The sequence below is a fragment of the Strongylocentrotus purpuratus genome, unplaced genomic scaffold (assembly GCF_000002235.5).
Source record: "Strongylocentrotus purpuratus isolate Spur 01 unplaced genomic scaffold, Spur_5.0 spur5_scaffold_8, whole genome shotgun sequence".
Classification (NCBI taxonomy): domain Eukaryota; kingdom Metazoa; phylum Echinodermata; class Echinoidea; order Camarodonta; family Strongylocentrotidae; genus Strongylocentrotus; species Strongylocentrotus purpuratus.
Genome location: NW_022145614.1, coordinates 3903557 through 3929131, shown reverse-complemented (window position 1 = coordinate 3929131; position 25575 = coordinate 3903557). Strand labels below are relative to the sequence as shown.

Sequence of the window (25575 nt, the reverse complement as noted above, 5' to 3'; positions counted from 1 at the left end):
CCAGGGCTCAAATAATTAACTTTTTAAGACTACCATGAAAATTGTTGAGTTATCCTTGATTTATAATCGAACCGCTCCATGCATATTCATGGTAAATTCATCTGTTTGTTTAATGTTTTGGTCCATGAATTGTTCCTGGTAGATAATATTTTGCAGGTAATATTAATTGTTTTAAAGGAAAACCAAGGTCGCTTTCTTACCAATTTTTAACGAGGGTTTGCACTTGCAATGAAATAAGCTGGCGGTTACCTTTGATGAGTGGTTGGGGTGAGGGACCTATGGAATAGGTGGAGAAAATGAAAGTGCAATGTACAGACATTCTGTGCTTCCCCCCCCCCCCCCATCTGCACTCTGGATCTCAAATGCTTAGATTTGTCATGATGAAAAAGATGGGATACAAATTTTGAGACTATTTTTCTATCAAACCATCTTTTCTGGTTTGTGTATTATTCAGCTTTAGTCTTTTGAGTTTGGGACTGGCTTGTTTGGGGTCCGAGCCATAGTACAAACTTGTGTAGTCATGACAATGAACCGCGAGGTATTGTAATCACGGTGCAAAAGACATCAATGAATTCTTTTATCTTCTAATAATAGTCACATTTGTATACCGGTAGCGCTTAATACTATGTTTCTAAGCACATTACATTGAAATTGTTATTACCCTGGTCTGGTATTGGACTCCCTTGCCAATCCACACATGACAGTGCACACGCTCTACTCTCTGGGGAGTATTCTGGCCAGGCCCCCTTTTACAAGTGCACACATCCCAATCCAACCACATTAATGTTCGCATCCTATCGGATACCCATTTAACACCTTGGTGGAGAGTGGCAAATGCAGGCCTGATAAAAACCCGATTTAAATCGGTTTCCCGATTTTTTTTCTTTCTTCCTGAAATCCAGATTTTTTTTTAAATAATTTTTTTTTTTTTTTTTTTTACCAGAAGGGGGGAATGTTGTTAGATGTTTTTTCCCGCGAATCCTCTTCTTTTTTTTTTACTCAAGGGGGGGGGGGGGGGGGGGGGGCGTCGTTGACGAGGAAAACAAGAAACCTATTTTTTTTTTAGTGCTCACTATCACCCCTGCAAATGTAGATCAGTGTCTTTCCTAAGGACATTAGTGCCGCAGTTGGACTTGAACCGTGAAACATGTGATCCACAGTCCGGTGACATAACCACTATACCACGACATCTCTACTCTGTTGACAGTGACACAGTTAATGATTCCCTGTATCCTTCTGAATAATTGTGATGCTGAATAATTAATCATTTTGACGTACTTTGGGGGTTGAAAATAAAAAGCCACATCTCCTTGCATGATATTTCAAATGATAATCTGTTTATTATGAGCAAGAAACACCTTGAATTTTGTCCAGCTTCCTTCAGGAATAATACCATATGTAACTTGGTATAGGGACACAGAAGTGTTCAATTGCAAAACACATGGTGTTTTTTGTGGCATTGCTTGGTGAAAAATCAGGTCATGAAAAATTGAGCATTAGCCTTCATAAGAAAGAACTTTATCTCTCTCTCTCTCTCTCTCTCTCTGTCTCTCTGATACGGGGGAACAATTTTCATTTAAAATTTTATTTTTTAAACCTGTATTTTTTGTAAAGAGAACGCTTAGTTTGTTGTGCAAGGTAAAATTGGTTTCAATGTTCCCTTGCAAAGGATTTGTAGGGTTTCAGGTGATGAGATCAACAAAGTCCATGGGGAAAAAAGAAAACATAAATTGTGCCCTTTTGGATTCCTCTATTGTTTTATATGGTTTCAGCTGGATTTATGGATTTCCAAATCTCTTTAAATGCGTTGGGAATGAGTTTGTGCGATCAGATGTCCAGATACATCTATGTGGAGAGGTTGATATTGGAGGTTTGCAGTGTGGTTATGCCTGTACAGTGCTGCTCTTTACAATACTTTGCTTGAAACAGAAACTTCATTGAATTGATGATTTATTTTACACGACTGCTAGAAAAGCAAATATTTGCTTGTAGGTGAGATACCACAGGAACCTACAACTTTATGTCCTATCCGAGGGACTTGGTGTATGAGCATTATTTCCTTATCAAAGGGAGCTAGTGCATTGACTTGGTTTCAAACCCAGGATTTAGCACTTGCAATACCACTGCTCTACTACTGTGCCATCACGCCTCATTTCAAGAATAAGCCAACTTTTCTTTTTTCAAGTTTGATGCAGATGTCCAATCCTTGATCTGGCAATGCAGATGCTTCGGTATCAGCACAGGGTTTTCCCCAGGACCAGGCAATCTGGTTTCAGGGTATGCCGCAAGCACAGAAGTGGTCAGTCTTTCTTTGTTTGTCTGTTGTCGGATTAATCTTCATCTTCATCCCCTCTTAAAAGTGTCACAGTCTTAAATACCAATCAACTGCATTCATTTTATCAATACAGCAAATGTTTTCTGGAATTATTGTTTATTTTCTACATCAGGACAAGCATGTACATTAGTTACACTTAGTTCATACATGGGGAGTAGTATACCCATTGCAACGGGTAATAATTACTCACTCTATCATGTATGCAATTTTTGTTATGTCAATTGTGACACTTGACATCTGTGTTTTCTGTGATTATATTTCTATGTTAGATCTACTCAACTTACCGTCGTTTACTAAGCCGAGGGTGGGTCAAAGTATTTGCCCCATATCATTATCATTTAGAGTAATATCTAGATCAAGCAAAAAAGAGAATCATTTTAAATGAAATGTCATGTTATATTTAGAAGAAAAAAAATCTTTGTGGATGATGAAGCTTGATGTCACATTGTCAGCTTATCAAGGCAGTTCTTACCGTAATATGTTGTTGAAATAGAAAGAAGTCTATCTTCTGAAAAGTAAAAAAAATAATAAAAAATTACCAATAGGATATGTTTTGTCTCATCAGGTATTTGCTATACACCTTGTAAATGTCAACTCCCTTTTCAATGTTTGTACTAAAAAAATCTATATCTTGCCATTCAATTGATATTGAATTACTGACAGAAAAAAAAGGAATGGTCCATGCTTTATTGCCTGACAGGAAAGGCAATGAATAGCATGGAAGAAGTATATGAGATAAATAGATTTTTTTTTCTCCAATGAGTTTTAGTGACGTCAAACCTTTGGTCTTCCAGAGGCCAAAGATGAAAGACTCAGAGTTACATTTGCCAATAGCACATCGGGAAAGTAAATATCAGAGTTCAGAAAAAGCCATGAATCAATTGCACATTAGAGATAGAAAAAAAGGCAGGAAAAGGGACAGAGAGAGAGAGAGAGAGAGAGAGAAGGGGCTGGAAATGAAATTCATAAGAATTTTTATTTGACAAATGCGTCTTTATTCTGGCAAGCGGAGTTATTGGAAAATGATCCATACAATATACTTGAGGAAGGCACAATTTCATGAGATATTGACCATCATACAAAGAATTCTGAACAAAGGTTAAAATTTAGACCCTGAATCAAGAATTTGCCATAATTTGTTTAATTTGATTTAATTATCATCTAGTTGAAACCAGGGTGTTGTTAATTCCATGTTCTTTAAGCGGGCATAGTACATGCTACATTTTTTTGTTATAAGGCCTACATATTGAAAGAAATTGTGTAAGACTAGTAAGTTGTTGCAGTTGGCATTTTGATATGTACAGCCTACCTTTTTGGCTTGATTGTATTGAATATACAGGTTTGAAAATTTGTCTGCAAGATAAGCCTACTAATTATTTTGGTTGGCAGAACTTGATGAAGCAAAGCAAAGTAGGTGCTAATAATATTCATTGGACATCTGGGCAAGAAAGTAATCCCAAGTTCAATTGATCCTCTCTTGTATCTATCCCTGCTTGACAAATATGGAAGGAGTTATATTTAACCAAAGCTGAACAGATGCCTAGGCTATTGACAGTTATGAGACTGTGTAGTAAACGTGATCATACTGACAATGGAAGCAGAGTACGAGTGTGAATGAATTTAATGAATGAAATTGGGCGGGTAATACTAACGTGTCCATCCTAAAAAGGCATTGATGTGTTGACTCAGTCCTTCATGAAAGAAGAAACGGACTTGTCAAGAGAGAGAGACAGAAAGAGAGAGAGGGAGAGAGAGAGAAGGGGGAGATGGAGAAAAAAAAAGCAAACGGAAAACCAGCTTCTGTGGTAAAGCTGTATGGCTATTGTCTGGTGCGCTTACTCCTCTCCCCAGCTCAATTTTCTCCATGAGTGGCAGATGTACCAACAAATCCATCTGTGTAGGAGAGGAGATGTTCCCAAAGAATGGGCTAGCCCCCTCTCTCTCTCTCTCTCTCTCTCCCTCTCCATCAGGGCTCTTGTGTCCGCTCCAACCTGCATACCAGCCGGCCGACCAGCTATCCAGCCGACCAGCCAGGCAGCCAGCCAGCCGGCCGGGTGCGCAAGCTGCAATGTCATTGTACAGCTGGCATGCAACCCAGGCCTCCCTCCATCTCTATACTCTTCCTATTCATTCTCATCTCTCTCCATGGAGAGGTCGATTTGGGGCTAATTTTTTTTTGCTGCATCCAGTGAAAAGCCTTGCTAGCTAACTAGCCATCTAGCCCTCAGCTCAGCCAGCCCACCTGCAGGATACCATGTCATCTAGAATAGTGTCCTACTAGCCTACCATGTTAACATCTGAACCTGATGTAGAGTTTTAGCTTGATGTTTCCATCTATTACACAGTGTACTACAGTTCTAGACAAAGTTCTCCGTTTATTTTTTTAAAAGTTAAAAATCTACACCTTAAAAAACTAGAATATATGTGATTCATACGATTGTCATGTATATCTTTTTGTCAATTTACCACACATAATTCAGTAAAACATATAAATGAAATAAATAAAAAATAAATAACCACACATAATAAAAGCAGAGCAAATTTTTGTGTAGTTATAGATTTTATTTTTATCATTATATGGTGATAAGCGAGACTGTTTGTTGTATGGTTTTTCTCAATATTTTGTTGAGACTTTTCCCATTATAATTGAAGCTGTAATTATATTTCATACTATTTCTAGAGTTGCCATTGGGTTATTCTTTCAAGGGAGATGGAAGCCATGTATTCTTGGGGTAATCTCAATAGTGTTAACAGGTTTTGTTTCTTAAAGATGAAGTTGAGTTCTGGTCATGCGATTGTATTGTGAAAGAAAGGGTGTGGAACCGACCAGAAAAGGTTGATCATCTAGCATATTAGAATTTGTGTGTATTGCAAGGTTCTGGAATCATCAAAATGATAAGAAATGTGGCCAAGTCTTGGTAAAGTTACAAACACTTGCACAGAAAGATGTATATGGGACTACACGAACACGTGGCGTAAAAAGCCGGCCCCCCCCCCTGATTTTTACGATGTTACATGCATTTTTAGAATATGAAGGCATTTGAAGAGCCATGCTTTTCAGGGAACATGTCTTAACTGATTTTCTTCCACACTTGCATAATAAGAATGAGTAATGCTCACAAATTATTTTTCACCTCTTCCCAGAACTCAACCTTCTCTTTAAGGTTGTCAAACGTTAAAGCACCTAGCATATGGCCTGATACATCATTGGTGTTCAGATTGTGTCAAATGTAATATAGACTCAAAATGGAGCAACATTTAGGGGGGACACAAGTGCCCATCTGAACACAATTCTCTTTGATGTGAGTATTAATAACTCAGCACACCACGTGTGCAATGTTTGACTGGATTTGCCCTCTGGTAGCTAAATACTGCCTATTGTTTGCGAACAAAAAAGAGGGCCGACTGGCGACTGTCACCCATCGTCAGTAATGACCCGCTATGCATGTAGGCGCTAATGATGACAAGTCCTCATCACCATCACCAACCATCATCATCAACATCATCATCATTATCATCATCATCTTTAGTGTCATCTTTGTAATGACTACCACTGTCACCAATCTCCTCCTCATCACTACCACCATCACCACTCTCACCATCAGCAGCATGCATGCATGCACCAGCATCAACAACTTTTATAGCGATTCAATCGTTGGTATAATTTCTAGCAAAGTGTTCTCATCTGAATTATTTAACAGTAGCATCATTCATATTTGATTGCTCTTTCTCCATCCGTACATGTATCAATAATTCATGCATCTCACCCTTGTCTAATTAATTGGTTTTTTATCAATTATATTATACAGCGGAAGAGTGTTCTGTAAAATGAAAAAATGGGGGGAAATAGATATAACAAAGAAATCGGGAATGAATACTTGGATAAAATACAGAAATTGTCTCTCTTTCTTTAATATACTTGTAGTTAGTAGAATTGTTGTTGAATAACAAATGGTAGTTGAACAACAACTAAATACTTATACTTGAATCAACAGCATTAGGAGGTATCTTCATGTTGACTGTGCTTGTAAGTAGGGCTGTCATGCCTCCCACATTATAAATAAATTATAAACAGATAGAAGGGTTAACACAAAAAGAAGCTAAAACGTGATTTTGTTCTATTTTAAACAGAATCAGTAACAAACAAAAACAGTTCCCTACTTTTCTTCTCTCGTAGACTCTATTCTGTTTTTAAATGAATGAAACCTTGTATAGTATGCTGGGGGTCACCATCCATTCTTCTCCCTCCCCCTCCTCCTCCTCTCCCCTCCTGTTATTTTCCACACTCTACCACCGCAGCTGAGGGCTGCTCGTAGAGGAAATAGCAGCAGCTGCACGTATTCTCATCATGGCTGTGTTCACGTGGAGGGTTAGTTATTAAGCTACCAGACCGAGTGTGGGTTGACTTATTAAGCTTCACATGTATTCTTTTCAAGGTTCTGTTCACATCAAGGTTTAACAATAGCGATAACAGACTGGAGGGTTGCTTAAGAAGCTGCACACTTTCTCATCATGGCTGTGTTCACATAGAGGTTTAGCTATTGTGTTCATGTGGGTGGGGGGGGGGGGAGGGGGTGGTATATTCTACTGTCATGCTAGGGTGTGGATTTATTGCCTGGGCTTCCACAATTTAATTTCAGACTTTGTGATGGTAATGTTGTTAAATTCCATAAGAGATCCAATAAACAGCAACAACAACAAAGACGAGAAACATTTCTGAAAATACTATTATTCTAAAATTATTTAACAAGAGTTAGTTACTGCTGTCAGCTTTCTCTTCCCTGAATTTCTCATTGCCTGTATGTGAACCAATGTCATATGACTGTGTTAACAAAAGTAAACCAGAAGTCTGAAGTCTAAATAATGTCTACAGGTGGTTTATTTGTATGTCTTATTTGAATAGTATTTTTAACACTTCGTCTGTTCTGATACAAGCTAAACTGTCGGTAACGAACTGTGTGCAAGTCTCTTTTTACATCAGGGGTGGTGAGGGAGGGGGGGGGGTGGATGTTAAAGGCCTCCGTCATTCTTATTTGATAATGAGCAAGCTACAGGTTACAGTGTATGATTTAGAAGGTACTCACTGTGAATGATCGCTGGGCAATCATCCTGTAAGTACTTGGAAAATGCACTGTAGACCTTTCATATTAGGTTCCGAGCGATGGAACTGAAGCAAAAGCAATTACGTTAACATGTTCCCTTGCAATCAAATTAGCATTATGAAATCAATTTGACTAGCTATAGAGTGGAGACAGTATGTACTTGCTATCATACTATAATTAGGCAGAGAATACCAGGGTTGAGAGGGAGTAGACTGAGCGTGAAAGAACGGAAATCCCTTGATAAATTAACTAGATGGAATGAACTATACCTCCTCTAGTATAGATGAGATGAGGCAACAGATGGGGAGCCAATAGTCTAATGGATGAGATAGGACTCCTTTCTTCTACCCTTGGTGAGGAGGTTCCACTGTGTATGCGTACAGATGGGAGAAGTTGAAGAAGTGATGGAGAGTGGTGAGGTATGGGGAAGTGTGTTGTTAAGTGATGAGAGCTAGAGTGTTGACCGAATTACTTCAGAGGGGTGAACCCTTCCTCATTCAATAGACCATTTTCGTAATGTAATCAAATGAAATGCATAGATCTTTGTCCAGTGCTGGTGCCATGTTACAAATTATTTCATTCACCTGTCATAAGTAATTATTTGTCAATAGTCAGAATGCAAATTGCATACATTAGTTGTTGCTAGGTAGGAGAAACATTATGGCCTGTCCTACTTAAAACATGTAATAGCATACATAGTTATGTAAATTATATTTTCAGAGACATCAACAACCCCTGTCTTGGTCAGAGTACATTACATCCAAGGCTATGTTTATTATCTTAAGCGTCTGTAGTTAGTTATTTATCAATAACAACAGAGAAATATTCACATTATATTCCTATTCTTGAAAGCATTTGAACTTGCCCTTTTAAACCAGCTGAAAATCTCCATCCTTCGTTGTGTTTGTACTTTGTAGAATCTTTAGACTTTTAATATCACTGCTTTCCAGATGTGCGACATCACAATGGTACTCTATTTCTTTGAATATTTAAGATGTTCTACGATACGAGGTTGTCAAACCATTCCTGATTTGACCAAACCTTGCAGCTGTCTGGCCTACTTGAATAGTTCACTTACTATTGTCTTGTAACATCTTTGAGTAACCCCTTCTCAATGAACAATGGGTATGTAGAGAACATCTGGGTGTCCAAAGCCTCGACTGTGAAAGGGGGTTAAAGTTTGAGGGAAATGTGTCATGTGAAAGTCGTCTGTTGCCATCTGGACATTCATGATGGTGTTTAATTTTGTTAATTTATTGCATTTCGCTTGCAAGCTTTGATGTTAAAAAGGAGCCTCTTACAGGCAAGAATTGGTAGTTGGTTTTGGCATCAAGTCTCTTTCTAAGCCATGCAGGCAGAGTGCTCCTTGCAGCATGATAGTTCATCGTCTGTATTCCGGCTGTGTGTCCATATCTACGCTTCACTTCTTGCGAGTTATCTGACAGGCCAGTAGAGGGGTGAACTTGTATAAATTGTGACTCCTTCATGCCTATAATGAAAGGTCTAGCAAAGAGAAATGTGAGGTGCATTGGATTTTTCCATACAACACTTAAAGGTAAAAGCATTTTCAAGATAGTAGATTTAACATGTACAACTTTTGGATTTAATCTTTAAAGTGTTGTTACTTCACTCAATATGTGGACGATGAATTCATGAAGTTATCAAACATGAAGTTGTGTTTTACTATGTTTAAAGGATGCCTGGATTCTTTTACTTTGCTCTTCTGGTCATTGTACGAATCATCACACAATGTCTTCTCAGAGACTCTGGACCTATATTAGAACAAAAATTGTTACATACTTCCTAATCTGAGCTCAAGGTAGAATGCTGGGTTTGTCACTTTCTTCCCTTTGTTTAAAAAAAAGAATCTTGTAATCCCACCTTTCATTCCTAAGGTTTCCTCATCTTATGTGGTTTCCATGATGGTCATAAAGGATGGCATCCCACTCAGTGACGTATCCCACTCAATCGATGACGTACAGTATTTGTTCATAAAATATATGTTTTCTGATAAAGAAGAAGCTGATTTGTAAACAGCTACCCACCTCAGAATAGCTGCCTGGCCATAGGCCAAACAGCCTTGGATTTGAACCCAGGATTTCTACTTCCTGAACCTCTGCACTATCCTCTGAGCCATTGTTTATCCTACATGTATGCAGTGAGAAACCTGTCAGAAAATTCTCGGTTCTGTTCACATTTAATGGTACTGTTGGTACATGTTTGTTTGCAAGATTTTAGGTTTACTACTTAATTTTAAGGACCGTAAGTAACATTTTTGTACAATAAAAATAAGATTCATGAAATCTTTTTACGTTTCAACAAACGGGGGGAGTTTTATTTTTCCTAAAAATCCTGAATGCACTGAAAAATGCAAAGTTGTCCGGTTCGTGTTTTTATGAACTGAGAGCTGCAGGAAATGGTGTACCGATATCTAACCGCTATGCAGACGTTAGGCGGTTAGATGTATCAAACTATGTACATATATGATTCTACTGGAGGTGTATGGAACCAAACAACCGATTTGAAACATTAACGTATGTTGTAGATGTGTTCGTTCTAGATTTCTTCTGATGTCTTGTTTAATGTTAGGTCCTCTTGTACCCAATGTAACCTATCCTCAACTTCAGTTGTCCCTCTTTGCCTCACTCTTAACATCTTGCACTTTGTTAATGGCCAAGACTTATAACCATCTGTTATTTCTTAGACCACTTGCTTTACCCCCTTTTCTCTCTCTTTCTTTCATTCTCTCTCACTTTTCACTGTCTTTCTTTGTTCATGATGTTTAGGAGTAAGTCTTTGTCTGACATATATAAACAAATCAAATCTTCATGTATCCTTAAAGATTAGACATTCATTTGCAGACGCTCACTTGTCATATTCATTTTTATCACCACTTCTTCTTTACAAGTTTTCGTCTGCTCATTGATTTTACTGCCAAATTTATGTCATTTCTCTTTTACGATCCCTTCTCATATTCTATCTTTTTTGTTGTTCTCATTTTGTATCCTTTCCCCCTTTGCTGTATTGCTATTATCTCATATCACCTTGTTATATCTGAAGATAATTTACGTCACAGAGACCAGCTGTCACTATGCCGTTGCCATGGCAATGTGATGATACATGGGCAACCTGTTAGCCTGGTATCATTGACACCATATGCTCAGGTGCAGGTGAGCGGTCTTTGTCATGGACGATAGAGCTAGCTCACTTTCCTCTCTCTCTGTGATAGGCCATCTATCATCACCTTCAACCCACCTCGTAAATCAATTATTGATACACGCTCGTCTTTCTGACGTTCAGTGCAGGTCTTTTGTTTCACCATGCCTTGCTCTTGTATAGGGCTTACTCCTGTCTTCTATTTCATGTGCGACTGTGCAAGCCAATCTATTTTGTTATTCTGATAATATCCCTGATGGCATCCTCCATTAATTGCTTGTAGCTTATATGCCACAAGTATCATTATTGTGATATCATAAATATCATCTTCAATTTAAAGTTCATGTTGAATTTGAAGTGACAAAAGAGAAGCCATTTTGTTTGACCCTATCGTCTTCATTCAACATGTTGAAGTCATGAACATCCTTTCCATCGTAATAATATTCTGATGTTTGCCTTGTGTTCATGTATATAACATCTTAAGACACGTACTCCAGAATAAGCACTGAACAGATGTCTTTGTTGCTCTCTCTCTCCCCCACACCATCATCTCCATCTCCTCCCAATGTCTCCTCCTCATCACCATCATCCATCAGTCTGGTTGCCATGACGGCTCTGATGGATCGCATCCTGTCGTCCTTGGGTCAACAATGCTTCACTTTTCCACTTTTTGTGCATGTTTTTTAGCAGGAGGCAATTTTTAATTTGCTCTACTCCCAACTCTCTCTCTAATATTCATTTTGTTTGGCATGTACTGCAAATTGACCTGCTCATTTGATCATACTCAAAGAGAACACAAGATGATTGCGTGTGAGATGATTGCGTGCGAGAAACCATTATAATATGTTTCCATACACATCAGTTTGTATGGGCAATAGTCTCCAATTGCTGTTGTGTTGTAAGGGGATACATCTACTGCACACTTGAACAAAAATGTGTATCAGAAAAGCTGGATGACCTTTCTTTATTTTCTACTCCATTTGGAGGAAATTAGAATAAGGTTATTATGGTTGTTATGCAGTTATATCTCTCTTTTCTTCTGTGCCTTCTTTCTGTAATACATATGTTAGAAGTCACTGTGAGGGCACCATTGTGTTGAGGTGTTTTTTGCCAAGTAGAAGCATTGTATGTGTGTAAACGCTCTTGTCAGCTAGAGTCTTGTGTTAAGTGGATGATAACAGCTTGCTGGTAGGAAATAGGAGGACAGATGGTTGGTGGATGTGCATGCGGGTAAAGGAGATGGTTACCACGACGATGTGAGTTTTTACAAGTGATGTATCTCCATGTCGTACCATGCCTGCTTTATTAATCTACAAATTAGTAATGAGTGGAGAAAATTAAGTGAGAGGGGAGAAGGTCAGAGCAGTAGCATCATAGTAGAGAGACATAGAGATAGTAGGAATAATCAATGTATTACTATAACATACATACATGCATAGGGTTAGAATTATAAAGTGCAATCTTTGTGGGCAGTAAAAAGTGGAGAAAAAAATTAAGGAGAGTGAGAGAGTGGGAAGGGGGAGAGAGAGAGAGAGAGAGAGAGAGAGAGAGAAGGAGAGAAGGAGAGAAGGAGAGAAGGGGAAGGAGAAGAAAGAAGGGGAGGAGAGGAGGAAGTGAGAGAGGGGGGAGTAAAGGAGAGAATGATGCCATAGAGTGAGAAAGGCAGAGAGGATAAACAAGAAAGGGAGAGAGAAAGAGAGAGACAGACTGGAATAATTTGAATGGATAAAGCAGCTGACAGATGGTAAGCGGTGGCTGGTTCAGATCCATTGAGGAAAACAAATTGGTCAAGTAAAAGAACCATGCTGGACCATTCCTAGTAAATAGCAAGGAAAGAGATCAAATGAAAATTAGATAAAAACTCAACAAGAAAAAATAACGTTATATCTCCTGTTACTTCTTTGAAGTTACAATTATTTTGATTTAGGATTTAGGACGGCAATATATATCCTTCTTGGATCCCCCCCCCCTCCCCCCTCTTTATTTTATTGCAGTAACAGTATTCTTGTATATGGTTTATCGCTCTCCCGTTTGTGTCCTCTTTCAATCATGATTCAATCATTTAGCTCATAATTCTAGCAATATGTACATGTATCTCAACACATCGTGGTATATTTTATTCTAGTTTGTGAACAACCTGTCCCCTTGAACGGGCAAAGAGTCACGCAAACTGTCTCATTTTCTGACGCCTTGTTATCACCACCATCTCGATTCGTGTCGGCTCAACTGCGAAACTGTTGTTAATAATAGCAACTCAATTAGGATGATTGCTAATTTGCCCTTGTTGCTTGTCAGTAATACCTTTTTCAATCTGATTTATTTTAGCCTTTATACATTGATGAGATCAAAGCAATTCCAGCCAATCATCTACACATCATATTCCTCGGGGCTTATATCTGCTTGTAGGAATTGATGAATAAGACTCCAAATCCTAAGGCTTATTACCTACTTTTCTTCTTTAAAAAAAAAAATCCTAATGCTGTCACTATCAGTTTAATCTCCTTTCTGTCTCACTTTTGCACCCCTTTCTCTCCCTCTCTCTCTCGTCTCTCTCTTCTCTCTCTTTCTCTCTCTCTCTCTCTCTCTCTTTCTCTCTCTCTCCCCCTCTCTCTTCCCCTCTCTCTCCTCTCTCTCTCTCTCTCTCTCTCTCTCTCTCTCTCTCTCTCTCTCTCTCCCCCCTCCCCCTCATAGAGCATTGTCACCATTTGTTATCCTTCTAGTCTAAACATTAAAATATTGATATTCACTGAATAATTTGACTTACTAATTTCCATCTTTCATGTAATTTGTCCTTCATATACATGAAACGGGCGTTTGGTAGATTTACTCCTCTCTATCCAATCAATTATCAAGGGGCAGGGAAGAGCAGAAGCAATCATTTTAATGCATGAGAGTTTTGAGCCTCGAGTACCGCTCCTCTCATCATCATAATTTAGTAGGGGATTTACTCACAGACATGCCTTATTTTTTCAAGTTTAGCCGACAACCTTTATTTCAGAATTAATTTTGATAATAACAGTGCACTGTACCCATTTTCAAACAAAGGAGTATGATTTTGAGCACTCGATCGAGGGGTGAAATGAAGTTTGTATATCAGTCTTTCTAGTTTTTCCAACGTCGAGTCATACAGAAGATTTTTCTTCTGTAATAATTCTCTGTAAAAAAACATCGTCATTCCATCATATTACCTTTATTTATTGGTCTAATGTACATTCAAACGTGGAAAATTGTTTTGCTGACATTAGTGGAAAGGCTCAAGTAATTACATTTTATTGCATTATCAATGCAGAAACATTAATCAATCAATGATATGATAATGTGATTTACATGATATTGATGATAATTTACCATAGTTTCAAGTCTTGGTTAATTTGTATACTCTCTACTTTATATTCATTACAATCTTGATTAAAATTGAATGAGTTTTAGTGTAGAGAAATGATGTTGACTGATGATGAACTCTATCTTAACGGTATCTCATTCCTTTTTCTCGTTATAGATCACAGTGACGTCAAGATGCCTGAATCACCGGTAGACCAAGCCTTGACCAAGTCCATGTCCATGTCCCAACCCAGTTCTCTAGTAGGACCAAACCTCTCAGCCCATCCTAGATCTCATTCAACAAGTTCATCAACAGGTATGTCCACCTTCACTCTACTTCCATCCTTTACTTTTCTTTCTCTTCTTTTTCTCAATAAAGCCCACTACGATCCGACTCCAATCCACTTTTAGAAGAACTTCTGGTAGAATTTTAAAGAACATTCAAATGTGTAAAATCTTAATGTCTGAGGATCTGAATGGTCATATGATTAAGAAAATCTAAATTTCAAGGGATTTCATGCTTCTTTTGGAAGAAGAAAAGCTGAATTAGCTAAGAATCATAGTGACGTCAGACCAGTAGTGTGATTATATTGGACTTTAAATCTGACTAGAAGAGTTCACTGCACTAAAATTGTGTTTGTTTGTATTTTTATCTTTAGTTAGAAGCTAAATCAGGAAGATAGTGTTTGTTTACATTTCCTATCTAATACAGTTGCAATTTCTTCAAAATTCCGACTGAGGAAGTAGTAGTGTAGTTGAACACTCCATATCTTGCTCTGTGTGTTTATTTTCTACTAGATTCTTTTAACAGGTTTCTGTTAATATACAGAGGTTTGCAATTATATGCTTTGTATCGTGGGTACAATCAAAGTGTGCATGGTTTCCCCATGCTTTCTTGTGTCTACTCATGCTGGCTGCATGCATTGTATGCTGAAGGCACTGAAGTAAGATAGGAATTGGTGATTTAAGTAGAAGCAATGTCTGATATTGTTGAATAGACTCATTTACAGGAAGGCATACTCACACTGTCTAGAATGTACTATCAATTTTCTAAAAAAACAATTTGTGTTCTTTATTTCAATGAAGGTTCAATAGTGAATGGCCTGCATTCACCCAGGAGTATGAACGGTACCCCTTCCCCACCGACAGGCCTTGGGGGCGTGGCTGTCTCTGCTATCCAAGGTGTACCAGCCAATCAAGAGGTCCCTGCTGCTTGCGGAGCTCGTCAGCTCAGTAAGCTCAAGAGATTTCTCACCACACTCCAGCAGTTTGGATCCGACATATCGCCAGAGATTGGAGAAAGAGTCAGAGGTCTTGTAATGGGTCTAGTGGTAAGACTATGCACTATTCATTAATCATTGTGGATAACCATTTTAATGATTTACTTCAATACACAGCATTATAGCGATGATTCTTGCAGGTTACAGAACATTTTGATAGCATGGAAGCTTAAAGTGACTCCGTAACATTGTTGAAGGTGGATGAAAAAACTGCGTAATTTTTGTATGTAATATTACTTATTAAATTCCTTCTACTGTACTAACCCTCTAACATGCTCTAACAAATCCTGAAAAAACTCTCCAACCACAAAGATATTTATGGTTTCAAAATATCTCATACATTAACAAGATTACTAAAAGATTATTTGGATATATGATACAGTTTTTATTTTTCAGATAATATTGACTTATACTGAAATATCTTATTTTTAGAAATGTATTTCATTTCTGCTCGTTTTATTAAGATCATTATTAAGATAAATAACTGAATCTTACATTGCAACGTTAGGTGTGAAAACCAAGCCATTGTTTAGATCCTTGTTGGATGTCACAACCAAATTATCGAGATTGAGACAGTCTTTGTGTCAATGATTTAAACGAGCTAAAACTTTTGTTATCAAAAACCTGTTTTTTTGTTGTAATAAAATATTGCATTTTCTTTAACCCTTTGTATACCTTGTCATTCTTTGTAGAACAATGCTCTAACTGTAGAAGAATTCCACAACAAACTTCAGGAAGCCACCAACTTTCCTCTCAGGCCATTTGTTATCCCATTCTTAAAAGTAAGTATAACAGCACAGCACATTGATCAGACAAATGAGTGTTAATATCTTATGTAATCCTCATAACGCTCTTGCACTCTTCACTTATCCAAACCTTTTTCTTCAAGGACAATTTTTTGTATTTGGAATTTGTGAAGGTACCCACATTTTACATCATGCCACCATCCATCTTGTTTTCTTTTTTTATGTACTACCGGTAGATCTGAAATAAACTTAGGTTCAGTAACCCCATATATAGTTCAATTTCATTGCATTGTTGATTATGAGAGTTGCGTTGCTATTGAACCCTTACCAGTAACCTTTATCTTCATCTGTTTGTGTATGGCAGGCGAACCTACCTTTGTTACAGCGAGAGTTGATGCATTGTGCCCGGCTAGCCAAGCTTAGCCCTCAACAGTACTACCTTCAACATGAACACCAACTCCTGGAACCCAAGACTAACAGCGTTGACCCCACGGAGCATCTCATGGAGGTCAACGAGAACGGGAAGAGGAAGACACCAGAAGAGAGGTGAGTGATAGATAGAAGGAATATATGTAGAGGGATAGACAGAAAGATGGAATGGAATGAGTGTTTTTGCCAGTTCAAAAATTCATTTTAAAAATTGTTTTGTCATTTGTGTGAATATAGATTAGGACCTAAAGAAAATATTGGCAGTTATTGATAACAGATCTTGGTTAATGTGGATAAATGAGGTATTTTGTGTTGTTTAGCTGCAGGAGTCTGTCAGTTGTTCACCATTTGTCCATTTGTACTGGGATATAGATTTCATCCATGTCCGATAAGCATTGCATTTATTGAGACATACAAAAGCCATAGGAACAGTCTCAATTTGGACATTCAGAAATCACATAAGTATTGCACAATGAAGATGCTAGGAACAAAAGATTAAGTTACATCACTTGATAATACTGTCTGGAGATACATATTTTTCAAATTAAATTCAGATTGAATGAAATTTTATTTAGGGTTGGAATCCTTATTCTACTTTCATGAGAAAAAAATTAATTTCTGTCTTACGACTGCCTGTAAATTAATCCATAATGTTTGTGAAGACTTCATCCGTGTAAATTCATTGCCTCCTCATCAGACATGAAAGATTTCTATGACAACATTGCAAGAGAAAACAAACAGAAAGTACATTTGGAGACAACAAAATAAGGAATCCTTTAGCCTGCTTTCTGGTTTCAACCATACACCAGGAAAACAAATTTATGAGATTAGAATCTAGATTTCTGTGTTTCTTGGCGTGTGTCTTGTTTTATTCATTAGCCTGAAGGTTTCCCTGATGAGTCAGAATAATTTCTCTCTCCTAACTCTCAACCCCCATCCTCTTGCCTGTTTGTACACCTGTACTGCCCCAGGCCATACTCATTTGCGTGTCGCGCACCCGTCTCCTGGTTTGCCTTTCACTAAATAAATTGCGGCATTATTAAACGGGAGCATTCGTATGAATTCATACCCTCTCACCAAATAGAACAGAGAACGGAGAGAGAGGAAGAGAGGGAGGGAGAGGCAGGAGCGAGGTAAATGAGTGGTGGGAGATGGAGGGAATGAAAGATAGAGAGAGAGTGAGGGAAAGGGAGAGAGAGAGGGAGAAAGAGGGAGAGAGAGAGAGAGAGAGGGTGAGATAGAGAGAGAGGGTGAGATAGAGATAGTGAGAGAGAGAGGGAGAGAGAGAGAGAGAGGGTGAGATAGAGAGAGAGGGTGAGATAGAGAGTGAGAGGACGGGGAGGGGAGAGGGGAACGAAAGAGAGGAAAGAGAACAAAATGTTTCTTTTTTATTTGATTGGATTTGTTCTGCCTGATGTCTGCATACTTAAAATACCGGTGTATAAACAAGGTTTCTCTCATTGGGACTGCATTCTTCACAATGTAATTTGGGAAGCTCCTTTCAGTATTTTTCAATAAGTAAGGTTATTTGCGTTGGATGTTTCATATATAAATCAGATAGGAGAGGATGAGATTATATTGCAAGAGCTTGATTTCATTAATATTCTCCATTTTCTTCCTTGTGGAGAAAGGAGAAAATGCAAGAAGACCTAGAAAAATCTAGGTGTAATGAGATTTCTGGTGAACTTTTGTGGTATCTTATTGAATGAGGTGATATTAAATCAGATTGATGTGGGCTTTGTTAGTGCCTCTTTGCGGTATATCTTAATTTGGCTTTTTATATAAAGTTAGGTTGGAAGGCTTTTGTTGTGAAAACAAAAATGATCTCATCAGAGTAAAATTCGACTGAAGGATAGAAGTACTTTGTACTTTGATACATAAGGAAACACTATTAAATCGTGAGTGATTTAGAGCATTTAAATATTGAGTTATTTTAAGTAGGTCATATGTATTTAAGTGAGTTTAACACTTCATAAAACCACACTATTGTGTGCATGGATTCTGATTACAAAGCAACCTGTGTCCAATATAAGTAGTTAATTGTTTGTTGTGATATTCAATCATTTTTCTTCGGGGCAATTAGAAAAAGAGACGATTATTGTAAATGCTTGTTATTGGAAATGAAGCCCTAAGATGTGGACAGTGGTGCCTTTTAGAGTTTCAGCCATAATCCTTTCTTAATCTTCCTCTTTTTCTCTTTCTTTTGCTTCAGGATGATAGCAAGGCCGAAGGAGAATGGATCGAATGGAGGCGAGCGTCTGGGGGAAGGGCCGCACCCCAAGAGACACTGTAACGTGGGGGGATCACCAACTCACCCCACCTCAGCTTACCCCCCTCTCAATCACTTCCCTCACTCCCTGTCTGCAGCTCATCATGCCTTTAGGGTGGAGGATCTAGGGACCGGTCAGGGGGCTGGCATCGCCAGGGACTCCAGGGATCTGAGAGAGATGAGAGAGATGAGAGAAATGAGGGAACGGCTGGAGAGGGAAAGGGAACGAGATAGACATACTCCTCATGGTAAGGAAGGTGAATCTATCTACCAATTATTATTTCTTTCTTTCTTTTACTTCTTTATTTCTTTAAATAAAAGTAAAATTAGATGTTCAGCAAGAAGAAAAGTTAAATTTGTTAAAGGTAATACAAAGTTTTGGTATGGGGTCATGAATTTGGTTCAAATGAACATATTGGAAGCATATGCGGTCCTAAAATATTCAGCGATCTTCGTCGTGGTTGAAATCGAGTCTAAAGTTATACAATTGTAAATAATAAACTCTTTATGTTGTATAGCTCCCTCTCAGGTCAAGATATTAATTAAGCTATAAAACAATGTTTCTTGACTTAAATCAACCGATAAGCTATTCCCGTTTGGAAATTATATACCATCGCTAAATGTTCTGAAATTTTCATGGTCGCAGCTACAATGATACGGCCGTAGGCCCTATTTGAAATTTATTAAAAAAATTACCGGGAGCACCAGTAAATTTTTATATTCAATTTTTATTGAAAGCAGAAGTGTTTTAGGGGCTAAATTTTCTGGTGCTTCTAATACATCCACAGGGGCATCCAAATATATCAAAATTGTGAAGAATCACTATCCACCCAATTTCCAAAATTTCCCAAAACTTTGTATTACCTTTAAACTATTATCCTCTTCACAGCCCTAGGTAGTTAAAACTTCCCTTATTTTGATGTTTAATATTAATGGAGTAGCTTCTCTTTAAAAAAAAAATTCAAAGAGGTTCATAATTTATGATGTTAGTTACATGTACCATGGAACAATGTATCAAGATATACCATGAAAAACCGTATGTTTTTGGAGAACATGCTTCACTATGTACTCTTTTCTATAGTAGGGTTACAACTGAGTGGCACATTGAGAGTTGATAACATGGAATCTTAGTAAATAATTTTAATTTTTGTTTTTCTTCAACCCACAGCCTTTCCACCATTCAGGGAAGTGTATCCTGATCCTATGTTGTTTGAAGACAGAGTAGAAGATGATTGGAAACATGTTGAGACGGTAAGTTCGTACACTAAACGTTGAGATTGTATACTTATCAAATAATGCAAACATGCCATGATAACATGCCATGATTGCACTGTAGATCATAAGATATCATGAATGCATGCACTTTTATACACAAACCAATGGTTAATTTGTACAGTAACTAGAATTTCCATGCCATATCTGGTAATGACTTTTTTGTGATTCTGATATGAGAAAAAATTGATGTGCAATAAAAGACTGTGCTTTAGAGTGAAATGGATGTTCAATTTGGATCATAACTGCAACCTATGCAAAATAGTGTTATACTATCTACTGTATTGATTTTATCATATACAATTTTAAAAAAATTTCAGAGTAGAGTATTCATTGTTTTCATTACATTCGTAGATGCTGCAGTGCATCATTGGTATGGTTGAGAAGACCAAACGAGCGTTAGCTGTTCTACACCAGCGCAGCATCCAGGATCGAGAGGAGCTAGCTCATTGGAATAGGAGACAATCATCACAGTCTGGAGGTAATGAGTCAGGGGGTAAGAAGAGGACGGATGAGATGATGGCTCAGACTCTAAGACAGACGGAGGACAGAGTGACCGAGGTCAAGAGACGAGCAGGTGAGAGGATTGGAGTGGAGGTGATTGGAGTGATGATGGTGATGGGGTGATGATGATGGTGGTGTGATGATGGTGATGCAGTAATGGTGGTGTAGGTAGTGATTGTATAGACTGATGATGGTGGTCTTAGATAGGATGATGGCTCAGACCCTTAGACAGACGGAGGACAGAGTGACCGAGGTCAAGAGACGAGCAGGTAAGAAGATTGGAGTGAAGATGATTGGAGTGATGATGGTGATGGGGTGATGATGATGGTGGTGTGATGATGGTGATGCGGTAATGGGGTGAGGGTGCTGGCTCAGACCCTAAGACAGATGCAAGACAAAGTGACAGAGATCAAGAGAAGAGGGGAGGATGGTGATGTGATGTTGGGATTTGATGATGTGATAGTGATTATATAGATGATGTTTTTTGTTGGAGATGATAGCTCAGTCTCTTCAGAGAGACAGAGTTACAGAAGTTGAGTTATGAGCAGGTTGGAAGATTGGACGGAGCATTGTGGTAGTGATGGTGGTGGTGAAGATGAATTTACTGGTTTTAATGTTAGATGAAGTTGATAGAAATGATAGCTTTAATGCAAGCAGATTTCAATGATAGTGACATGCAGTAGCAGTTGTGATCGCAATGATGTTGATGATGATTCTGATGATGTTGATGACAATGCTCTTAAAGATGAGTATTGCAGTATTATCATCTTTGTAAAGATAGCGAATGAAGCAATTTGTGTTTGTTTGGTCTGAAAAATAGAAAATATAAATCTCTGGTGATGTTCCTGTTTACCAATCTCTTCATTTTCTTTTCTGCAGAAGAAGCAGTGAACGAGGTCAAGAGACAAGCCGTCTCTGAGCTGCAGAAGGCTGTAACAGCCGCTGAGCGTAAAGCTAATGAGATGGTGAGTGCTGAACGGACCAAGCTAGACCGTGCTATCGTAGAGGCTAGACAACAAGCATCAGATGAAGCTCTGGGACTTCTTAATCATCAAGAAGACTCCAGTGAGGTGAGAAATCATGCAAGAATACTTAGGATAGGATATGGTTGGGGTTAAAACATATCTTATGATGCCAACAGATCAAAAGGTAGTTTTTCACAAGTGGTCTTTAAACATTATGAATATAGATGAGATATGTACTTTTAGGAATACTTTTTTCTTCATGAATAATCTTCCTAATTGCTTCAAGTTTAATGAGATTTTTTACTATGTGATTGGAAGAAAACATGATTAGCTTTCAAATACTTACTATATACATGTATGTCTGGACTTTAAAAAAAAGAAAAGATGGTTTCAATATTAACTTCACTGTTTTCCAGCTCAATCTTCTATATGTTAAGCTGTTATTAAAATTGTGCATGGTATTAGTGAAACATGGAAGAAATATGTCTGTGAAAGATATTTCATATCAAATTATTATGTTGATATATTTCAAGGATTAATTTCATTGTTCTGTCCTTTTTTTTTCTTCCCCCTACAGAGTTGTTGGAACTGTGGGCGTAAGGCCAATGAGACCTGCAGTGGATGTAACACTGCCCGATACTGTGGTGCCTTCTGTCAACACAAAGACTGGGAGAACCATCATAGGATGTGCAGTCAATATGCCAACAACTCTGCTACCGGTGGTCAGCTGTTACCAGGGTTCCCTCTGAGCTCCACTGCTCCTCCATCCATGCCCCCCTCCACCATCTCCGTGGCTAGTCCTTCCCCAGCAGCCCTCAGGAGTCTTACCCCCGTGGTTGTCAGCACGGCAGCAGCAGCAGCAGCAACGGCTGCAGTTCCCCCGTCGTCAGCACCCACGCCCACATCAGCTGCCAGTCCTACTGGATCGCATCACTCCAATGCATCAAATCGATCAGGGTCTCCGGCAACCGCATCATCCGCTGCCGCCATCCCTCAGGAATCATAGCAGGATCGTGGGCAGTGATGAAAGAGTTCAATGTCGAGACCGAGTCATGATCCTATTGACAATATTCAGGATATTGCCACTCTGTTGCTGATCTCCTAAGTCTAATATACCATGCAGATCCTTGCTCTAAGCAGTCCCAAGTGTGCATATAATAGACTATAAAATCCCTTGTGGGACAAATATTTGAGTTTTAAACACTCAACTACAGTGGTAACATAAATGGACTTGTTAAAAGCCACCTATATAAAGAGTTCCTTCTGTGGAGGATGTTTGGATTGTTTTTGTAGCATCAAGCCAAAACCAATTGATTGGGAAAATCAGTAAACACATCTCAATGTTGTATAGCATGGAAGCATCACTAGCAAAGATTTTACTAACAACTTATGTCCTGTGGCAAGACATTAATCAACATTAGCCACTCTCCACCCAGGGGGGTACTGGTAGGAAGGAATTCGTAGAATACCATTAGCACAGTAATCAATAGCCTAGCTACAGCTGGATAATATTGGAGCGTCTTGTTCGCTATAAAAAATATGTTATTATTGAAAAAGTAATCTCTCAAAATATGATGCGACTTGGAATAGGAATTAAAGTTTAGCTGTTGATTGATTCAACTTATTCATTCCTCTAGCACGGTGCTGGGCAGCCATTTTGTTAATACAAATCAAGTCATCTTCGGTGTGCTTTTGAAACATACTGTGGTGTGAAAGTTATATTACTGCCTTAGTAGCTATCTCAAGTCTAAACCTCCCCACTCTATATTAAGAATCAAATTCATAGTGGAGTTTAAACCATAAAAGAATGGATAATGCAAATATCCATTTGAATATAAACAAAATCATTTTTGTACTTCACGAATATGGTAGAGGAGGTTTGGTAATTTTGTGTTTAGAATATTTAATGCAACTCGTAAATAAAATGACGAAAGCTAGTTTCTTATCTCTCTGGCTATGCCTGCAATGAATAAAACATTCCATGTTAAGGTATAACTTGTCTTTACAGTGATGTTAGGCTATGCAATGTGGAGATTAACCTGGAATTACAATCAAACAAACTCTTGACAGATTTGAGGGTAAATTTTTTGTTCTCGTTGAACCAACTGCTGGTTGATATTGAACTGATCTAAAGATTTACTGTGAAGTCCACTTGTAGATTAAGGTCAAATGCTGCTAATTTAGATGTCTGCAGGATTCTATTATTTTGTGTTAACACCCTCATATGTAATATGTTGGAAATATTTTTCGTGAAGAATTTCATGTAGCGTTTCAAACTTTTGTTTTTATTAGCTGGACTATGATATAGTTATATTAGTATTTCTCTTGAAAGTAACTAAGGATCAAAACCCCGCACAAGGTTGTTTTATAGTTTCAAATTTGTACAGAGTGTGGGGTTTTGTATATTTCAGTGTTCATAACTGTTTGTTCTGAGGTTTTGTCATTTTTGTTTTCTGAAACTATTCCCCACCTTGTTAATTTGAATGTGACTCAAGTCTTTAGAGATTGTAATGTCACTAAGCCTTCAGTCTCTTCTTTTCCTGCGCAATATTCTTTTTGTATTATTTTCATGCAGGAATTACAAAATTGGCTTTGTTTTTTATCACTTGGTTATAAGAATGATGATCATAATTTTCTTCTTTGTGTGTGAAATTGGAAATGTATAGATAGTCATAAACTGGCACAATTCAGTAGTGATTTTTCTAGGATTTATTGTGACAAATCAAAACAAAGAAAAATCAATTGGCATTTATTATGTACCTCTGCATTACATTTTGAAGACAAAATTCGTATTATGAAAGGGAATTCCACCAGTACACATTTTCATTATTTGATTCAAGAGGAAACGGATTAATTTCACTAAAACACCGACAAATATGGCCAAGTTATTTCTCTTTTGTTTGGTAACTTCTTTTATCACTTTTATATTTTAGACACATTATTGAGAAGCTCGGTCAACTATCTTCATTTCATTTTTTAAAATTTTAATTCCTTTTACGTCCTTGTATTTTGTTTAGTTTTTAGTTCAATGTAGTTGAATGTTTGCAGTTTACACCCCCTTATACTGTGGCCAAGTCATGTGTGTGATTATTACTTTAAATATCATATAAATATGTTTTTCTTTTTACCATTGTGTAAAAATTTCTCATATTTTGTATGATCCTGCTAATTCAGCTAACCTTTAGGCTTGTATTCCACTCTATGAATAGTTTTTATTTTCACAGAATGTAAAGATACTACTGTAAACAACCGTGACCAAATTCCACTCTCAGGCCTTTGTATTAAGTTAGTCTGATATAAGAACTGCCATTAACAGTATTTTTTTAATAGTTGTTCTGACTTTTTTTCATCATAAGCAGGCGCGTAGCCAGAGTTTGATGTTTGGGGGGGCACATACATGTAATCGATCGAGGTCAAAAAAAGGGGTCTACAAAATTTCAACCGATCCTGGAAATTTTAGGGGGGGCACGTGGCTACGCGCCTGATCATAAGATCACAGATCCTAAATCCTTTTAGTCAATAATCTTACCCTAAATAGAGTTCCTTTTGTCATTTATTTTTAGAACATTAAAAATAACAACAAAATAGTCTGGAGTGGACATTTTTTTTAAATAATGAAATTAATAATGGAAAAACATAAATTCTGGTTTAGTACGTGGTTGCATATTCATGTGTAGGTGTAACATTATTCAATTTTAACTAATTTACTGCAATATGAATTAGACATTTACTTGGACAATTTGTTATATGATCTCTTGGCATTGGTTTGAATTTGTGCCGATATAACACCATAGTATGTACGATGGTTTTTTTGTTGAACATTGTATAGCATAAAGGGTTATGCTTTTTGTTTGTGAGTTTGAATGTATCATGTGAGGGAGTTTTGTTATCCCTTGTAAATTTCTTGACCCTGTATGGGAGGTCATTTCACTCTGGTAATAAATGTAAATTATTGTCAAACTTCACTAATTGTTTAACAATTCATATTTCAATCATGAATGTGGTGAAATGGATTAATCTGCAATAAGAAGGGAGGGGTATAGGGATTACAACAGAGACAAATGATTGGGAGAGAGACAGCAAGAAAGATCTGAGAGCAAAGAGAGACAGAAATCGTGAAGTAGTGGAGAATAAATGCAAGAGAGAGAGGAAGAGGAAGAGAGGATGATGGAGGGGGGAGAAGGATGGAGGGGGGA

At 37.8% G+C, this 25575-nt stretch overlaps 1 protein-coding gene across 4 annotated transcripts in view; it reads left to right on the top strand.

Annotated features, from left to right (window-relative positions):
* LOC576535 (protein CBFA2T1) overlaps positions 1-24354 on the top strand; it is a 31754-nt gene extending 7400 nt beyond the window's left edge. For 2 of the 4 annotated variants that reach the window (XM_011672235.2, XM_003725366.3), the window contains exons 2-10: positions 14093-14230; positions 15001-15245; positions 15887-15976; positions 16305-16486; positions 18582-18895; positions 19807-19889; positions 20265-20487; positions 21294-21484; positions 21957-24354. In XM_011672235.2, the coding sequence (XP_011670537.1) occupies positions 14110-14230; positions 15001-15245; positions 15887-15976; positions 16305-16486; positions 18582-18895; positions 19807-19889; positions 20265-20487; positions 21294-21484; positions 21957-22385 (1878 nt within the window). In that variant the 5' untranslated portion in view covers positions 14093-14109 and the 3' untranslated portion in view covers positions 22386-24354. Of the gene's footprint in view, positions 1-8280; positions 8993-14092; positions 14231-15000; positions 15246-15886; positions 15977-16304; positions 16487-18581; positions 18896-19806; positions 19890-20264; positions 20488-21293; positions 21485-21956 lie in introns of those variants that run through there. The other 2 variants (XM_003725367.3, XM_030975156.1) reach the window with 2 other exon arrangements.
* Positions 24355-25575: the final 1221 nt, after the last annotated feature.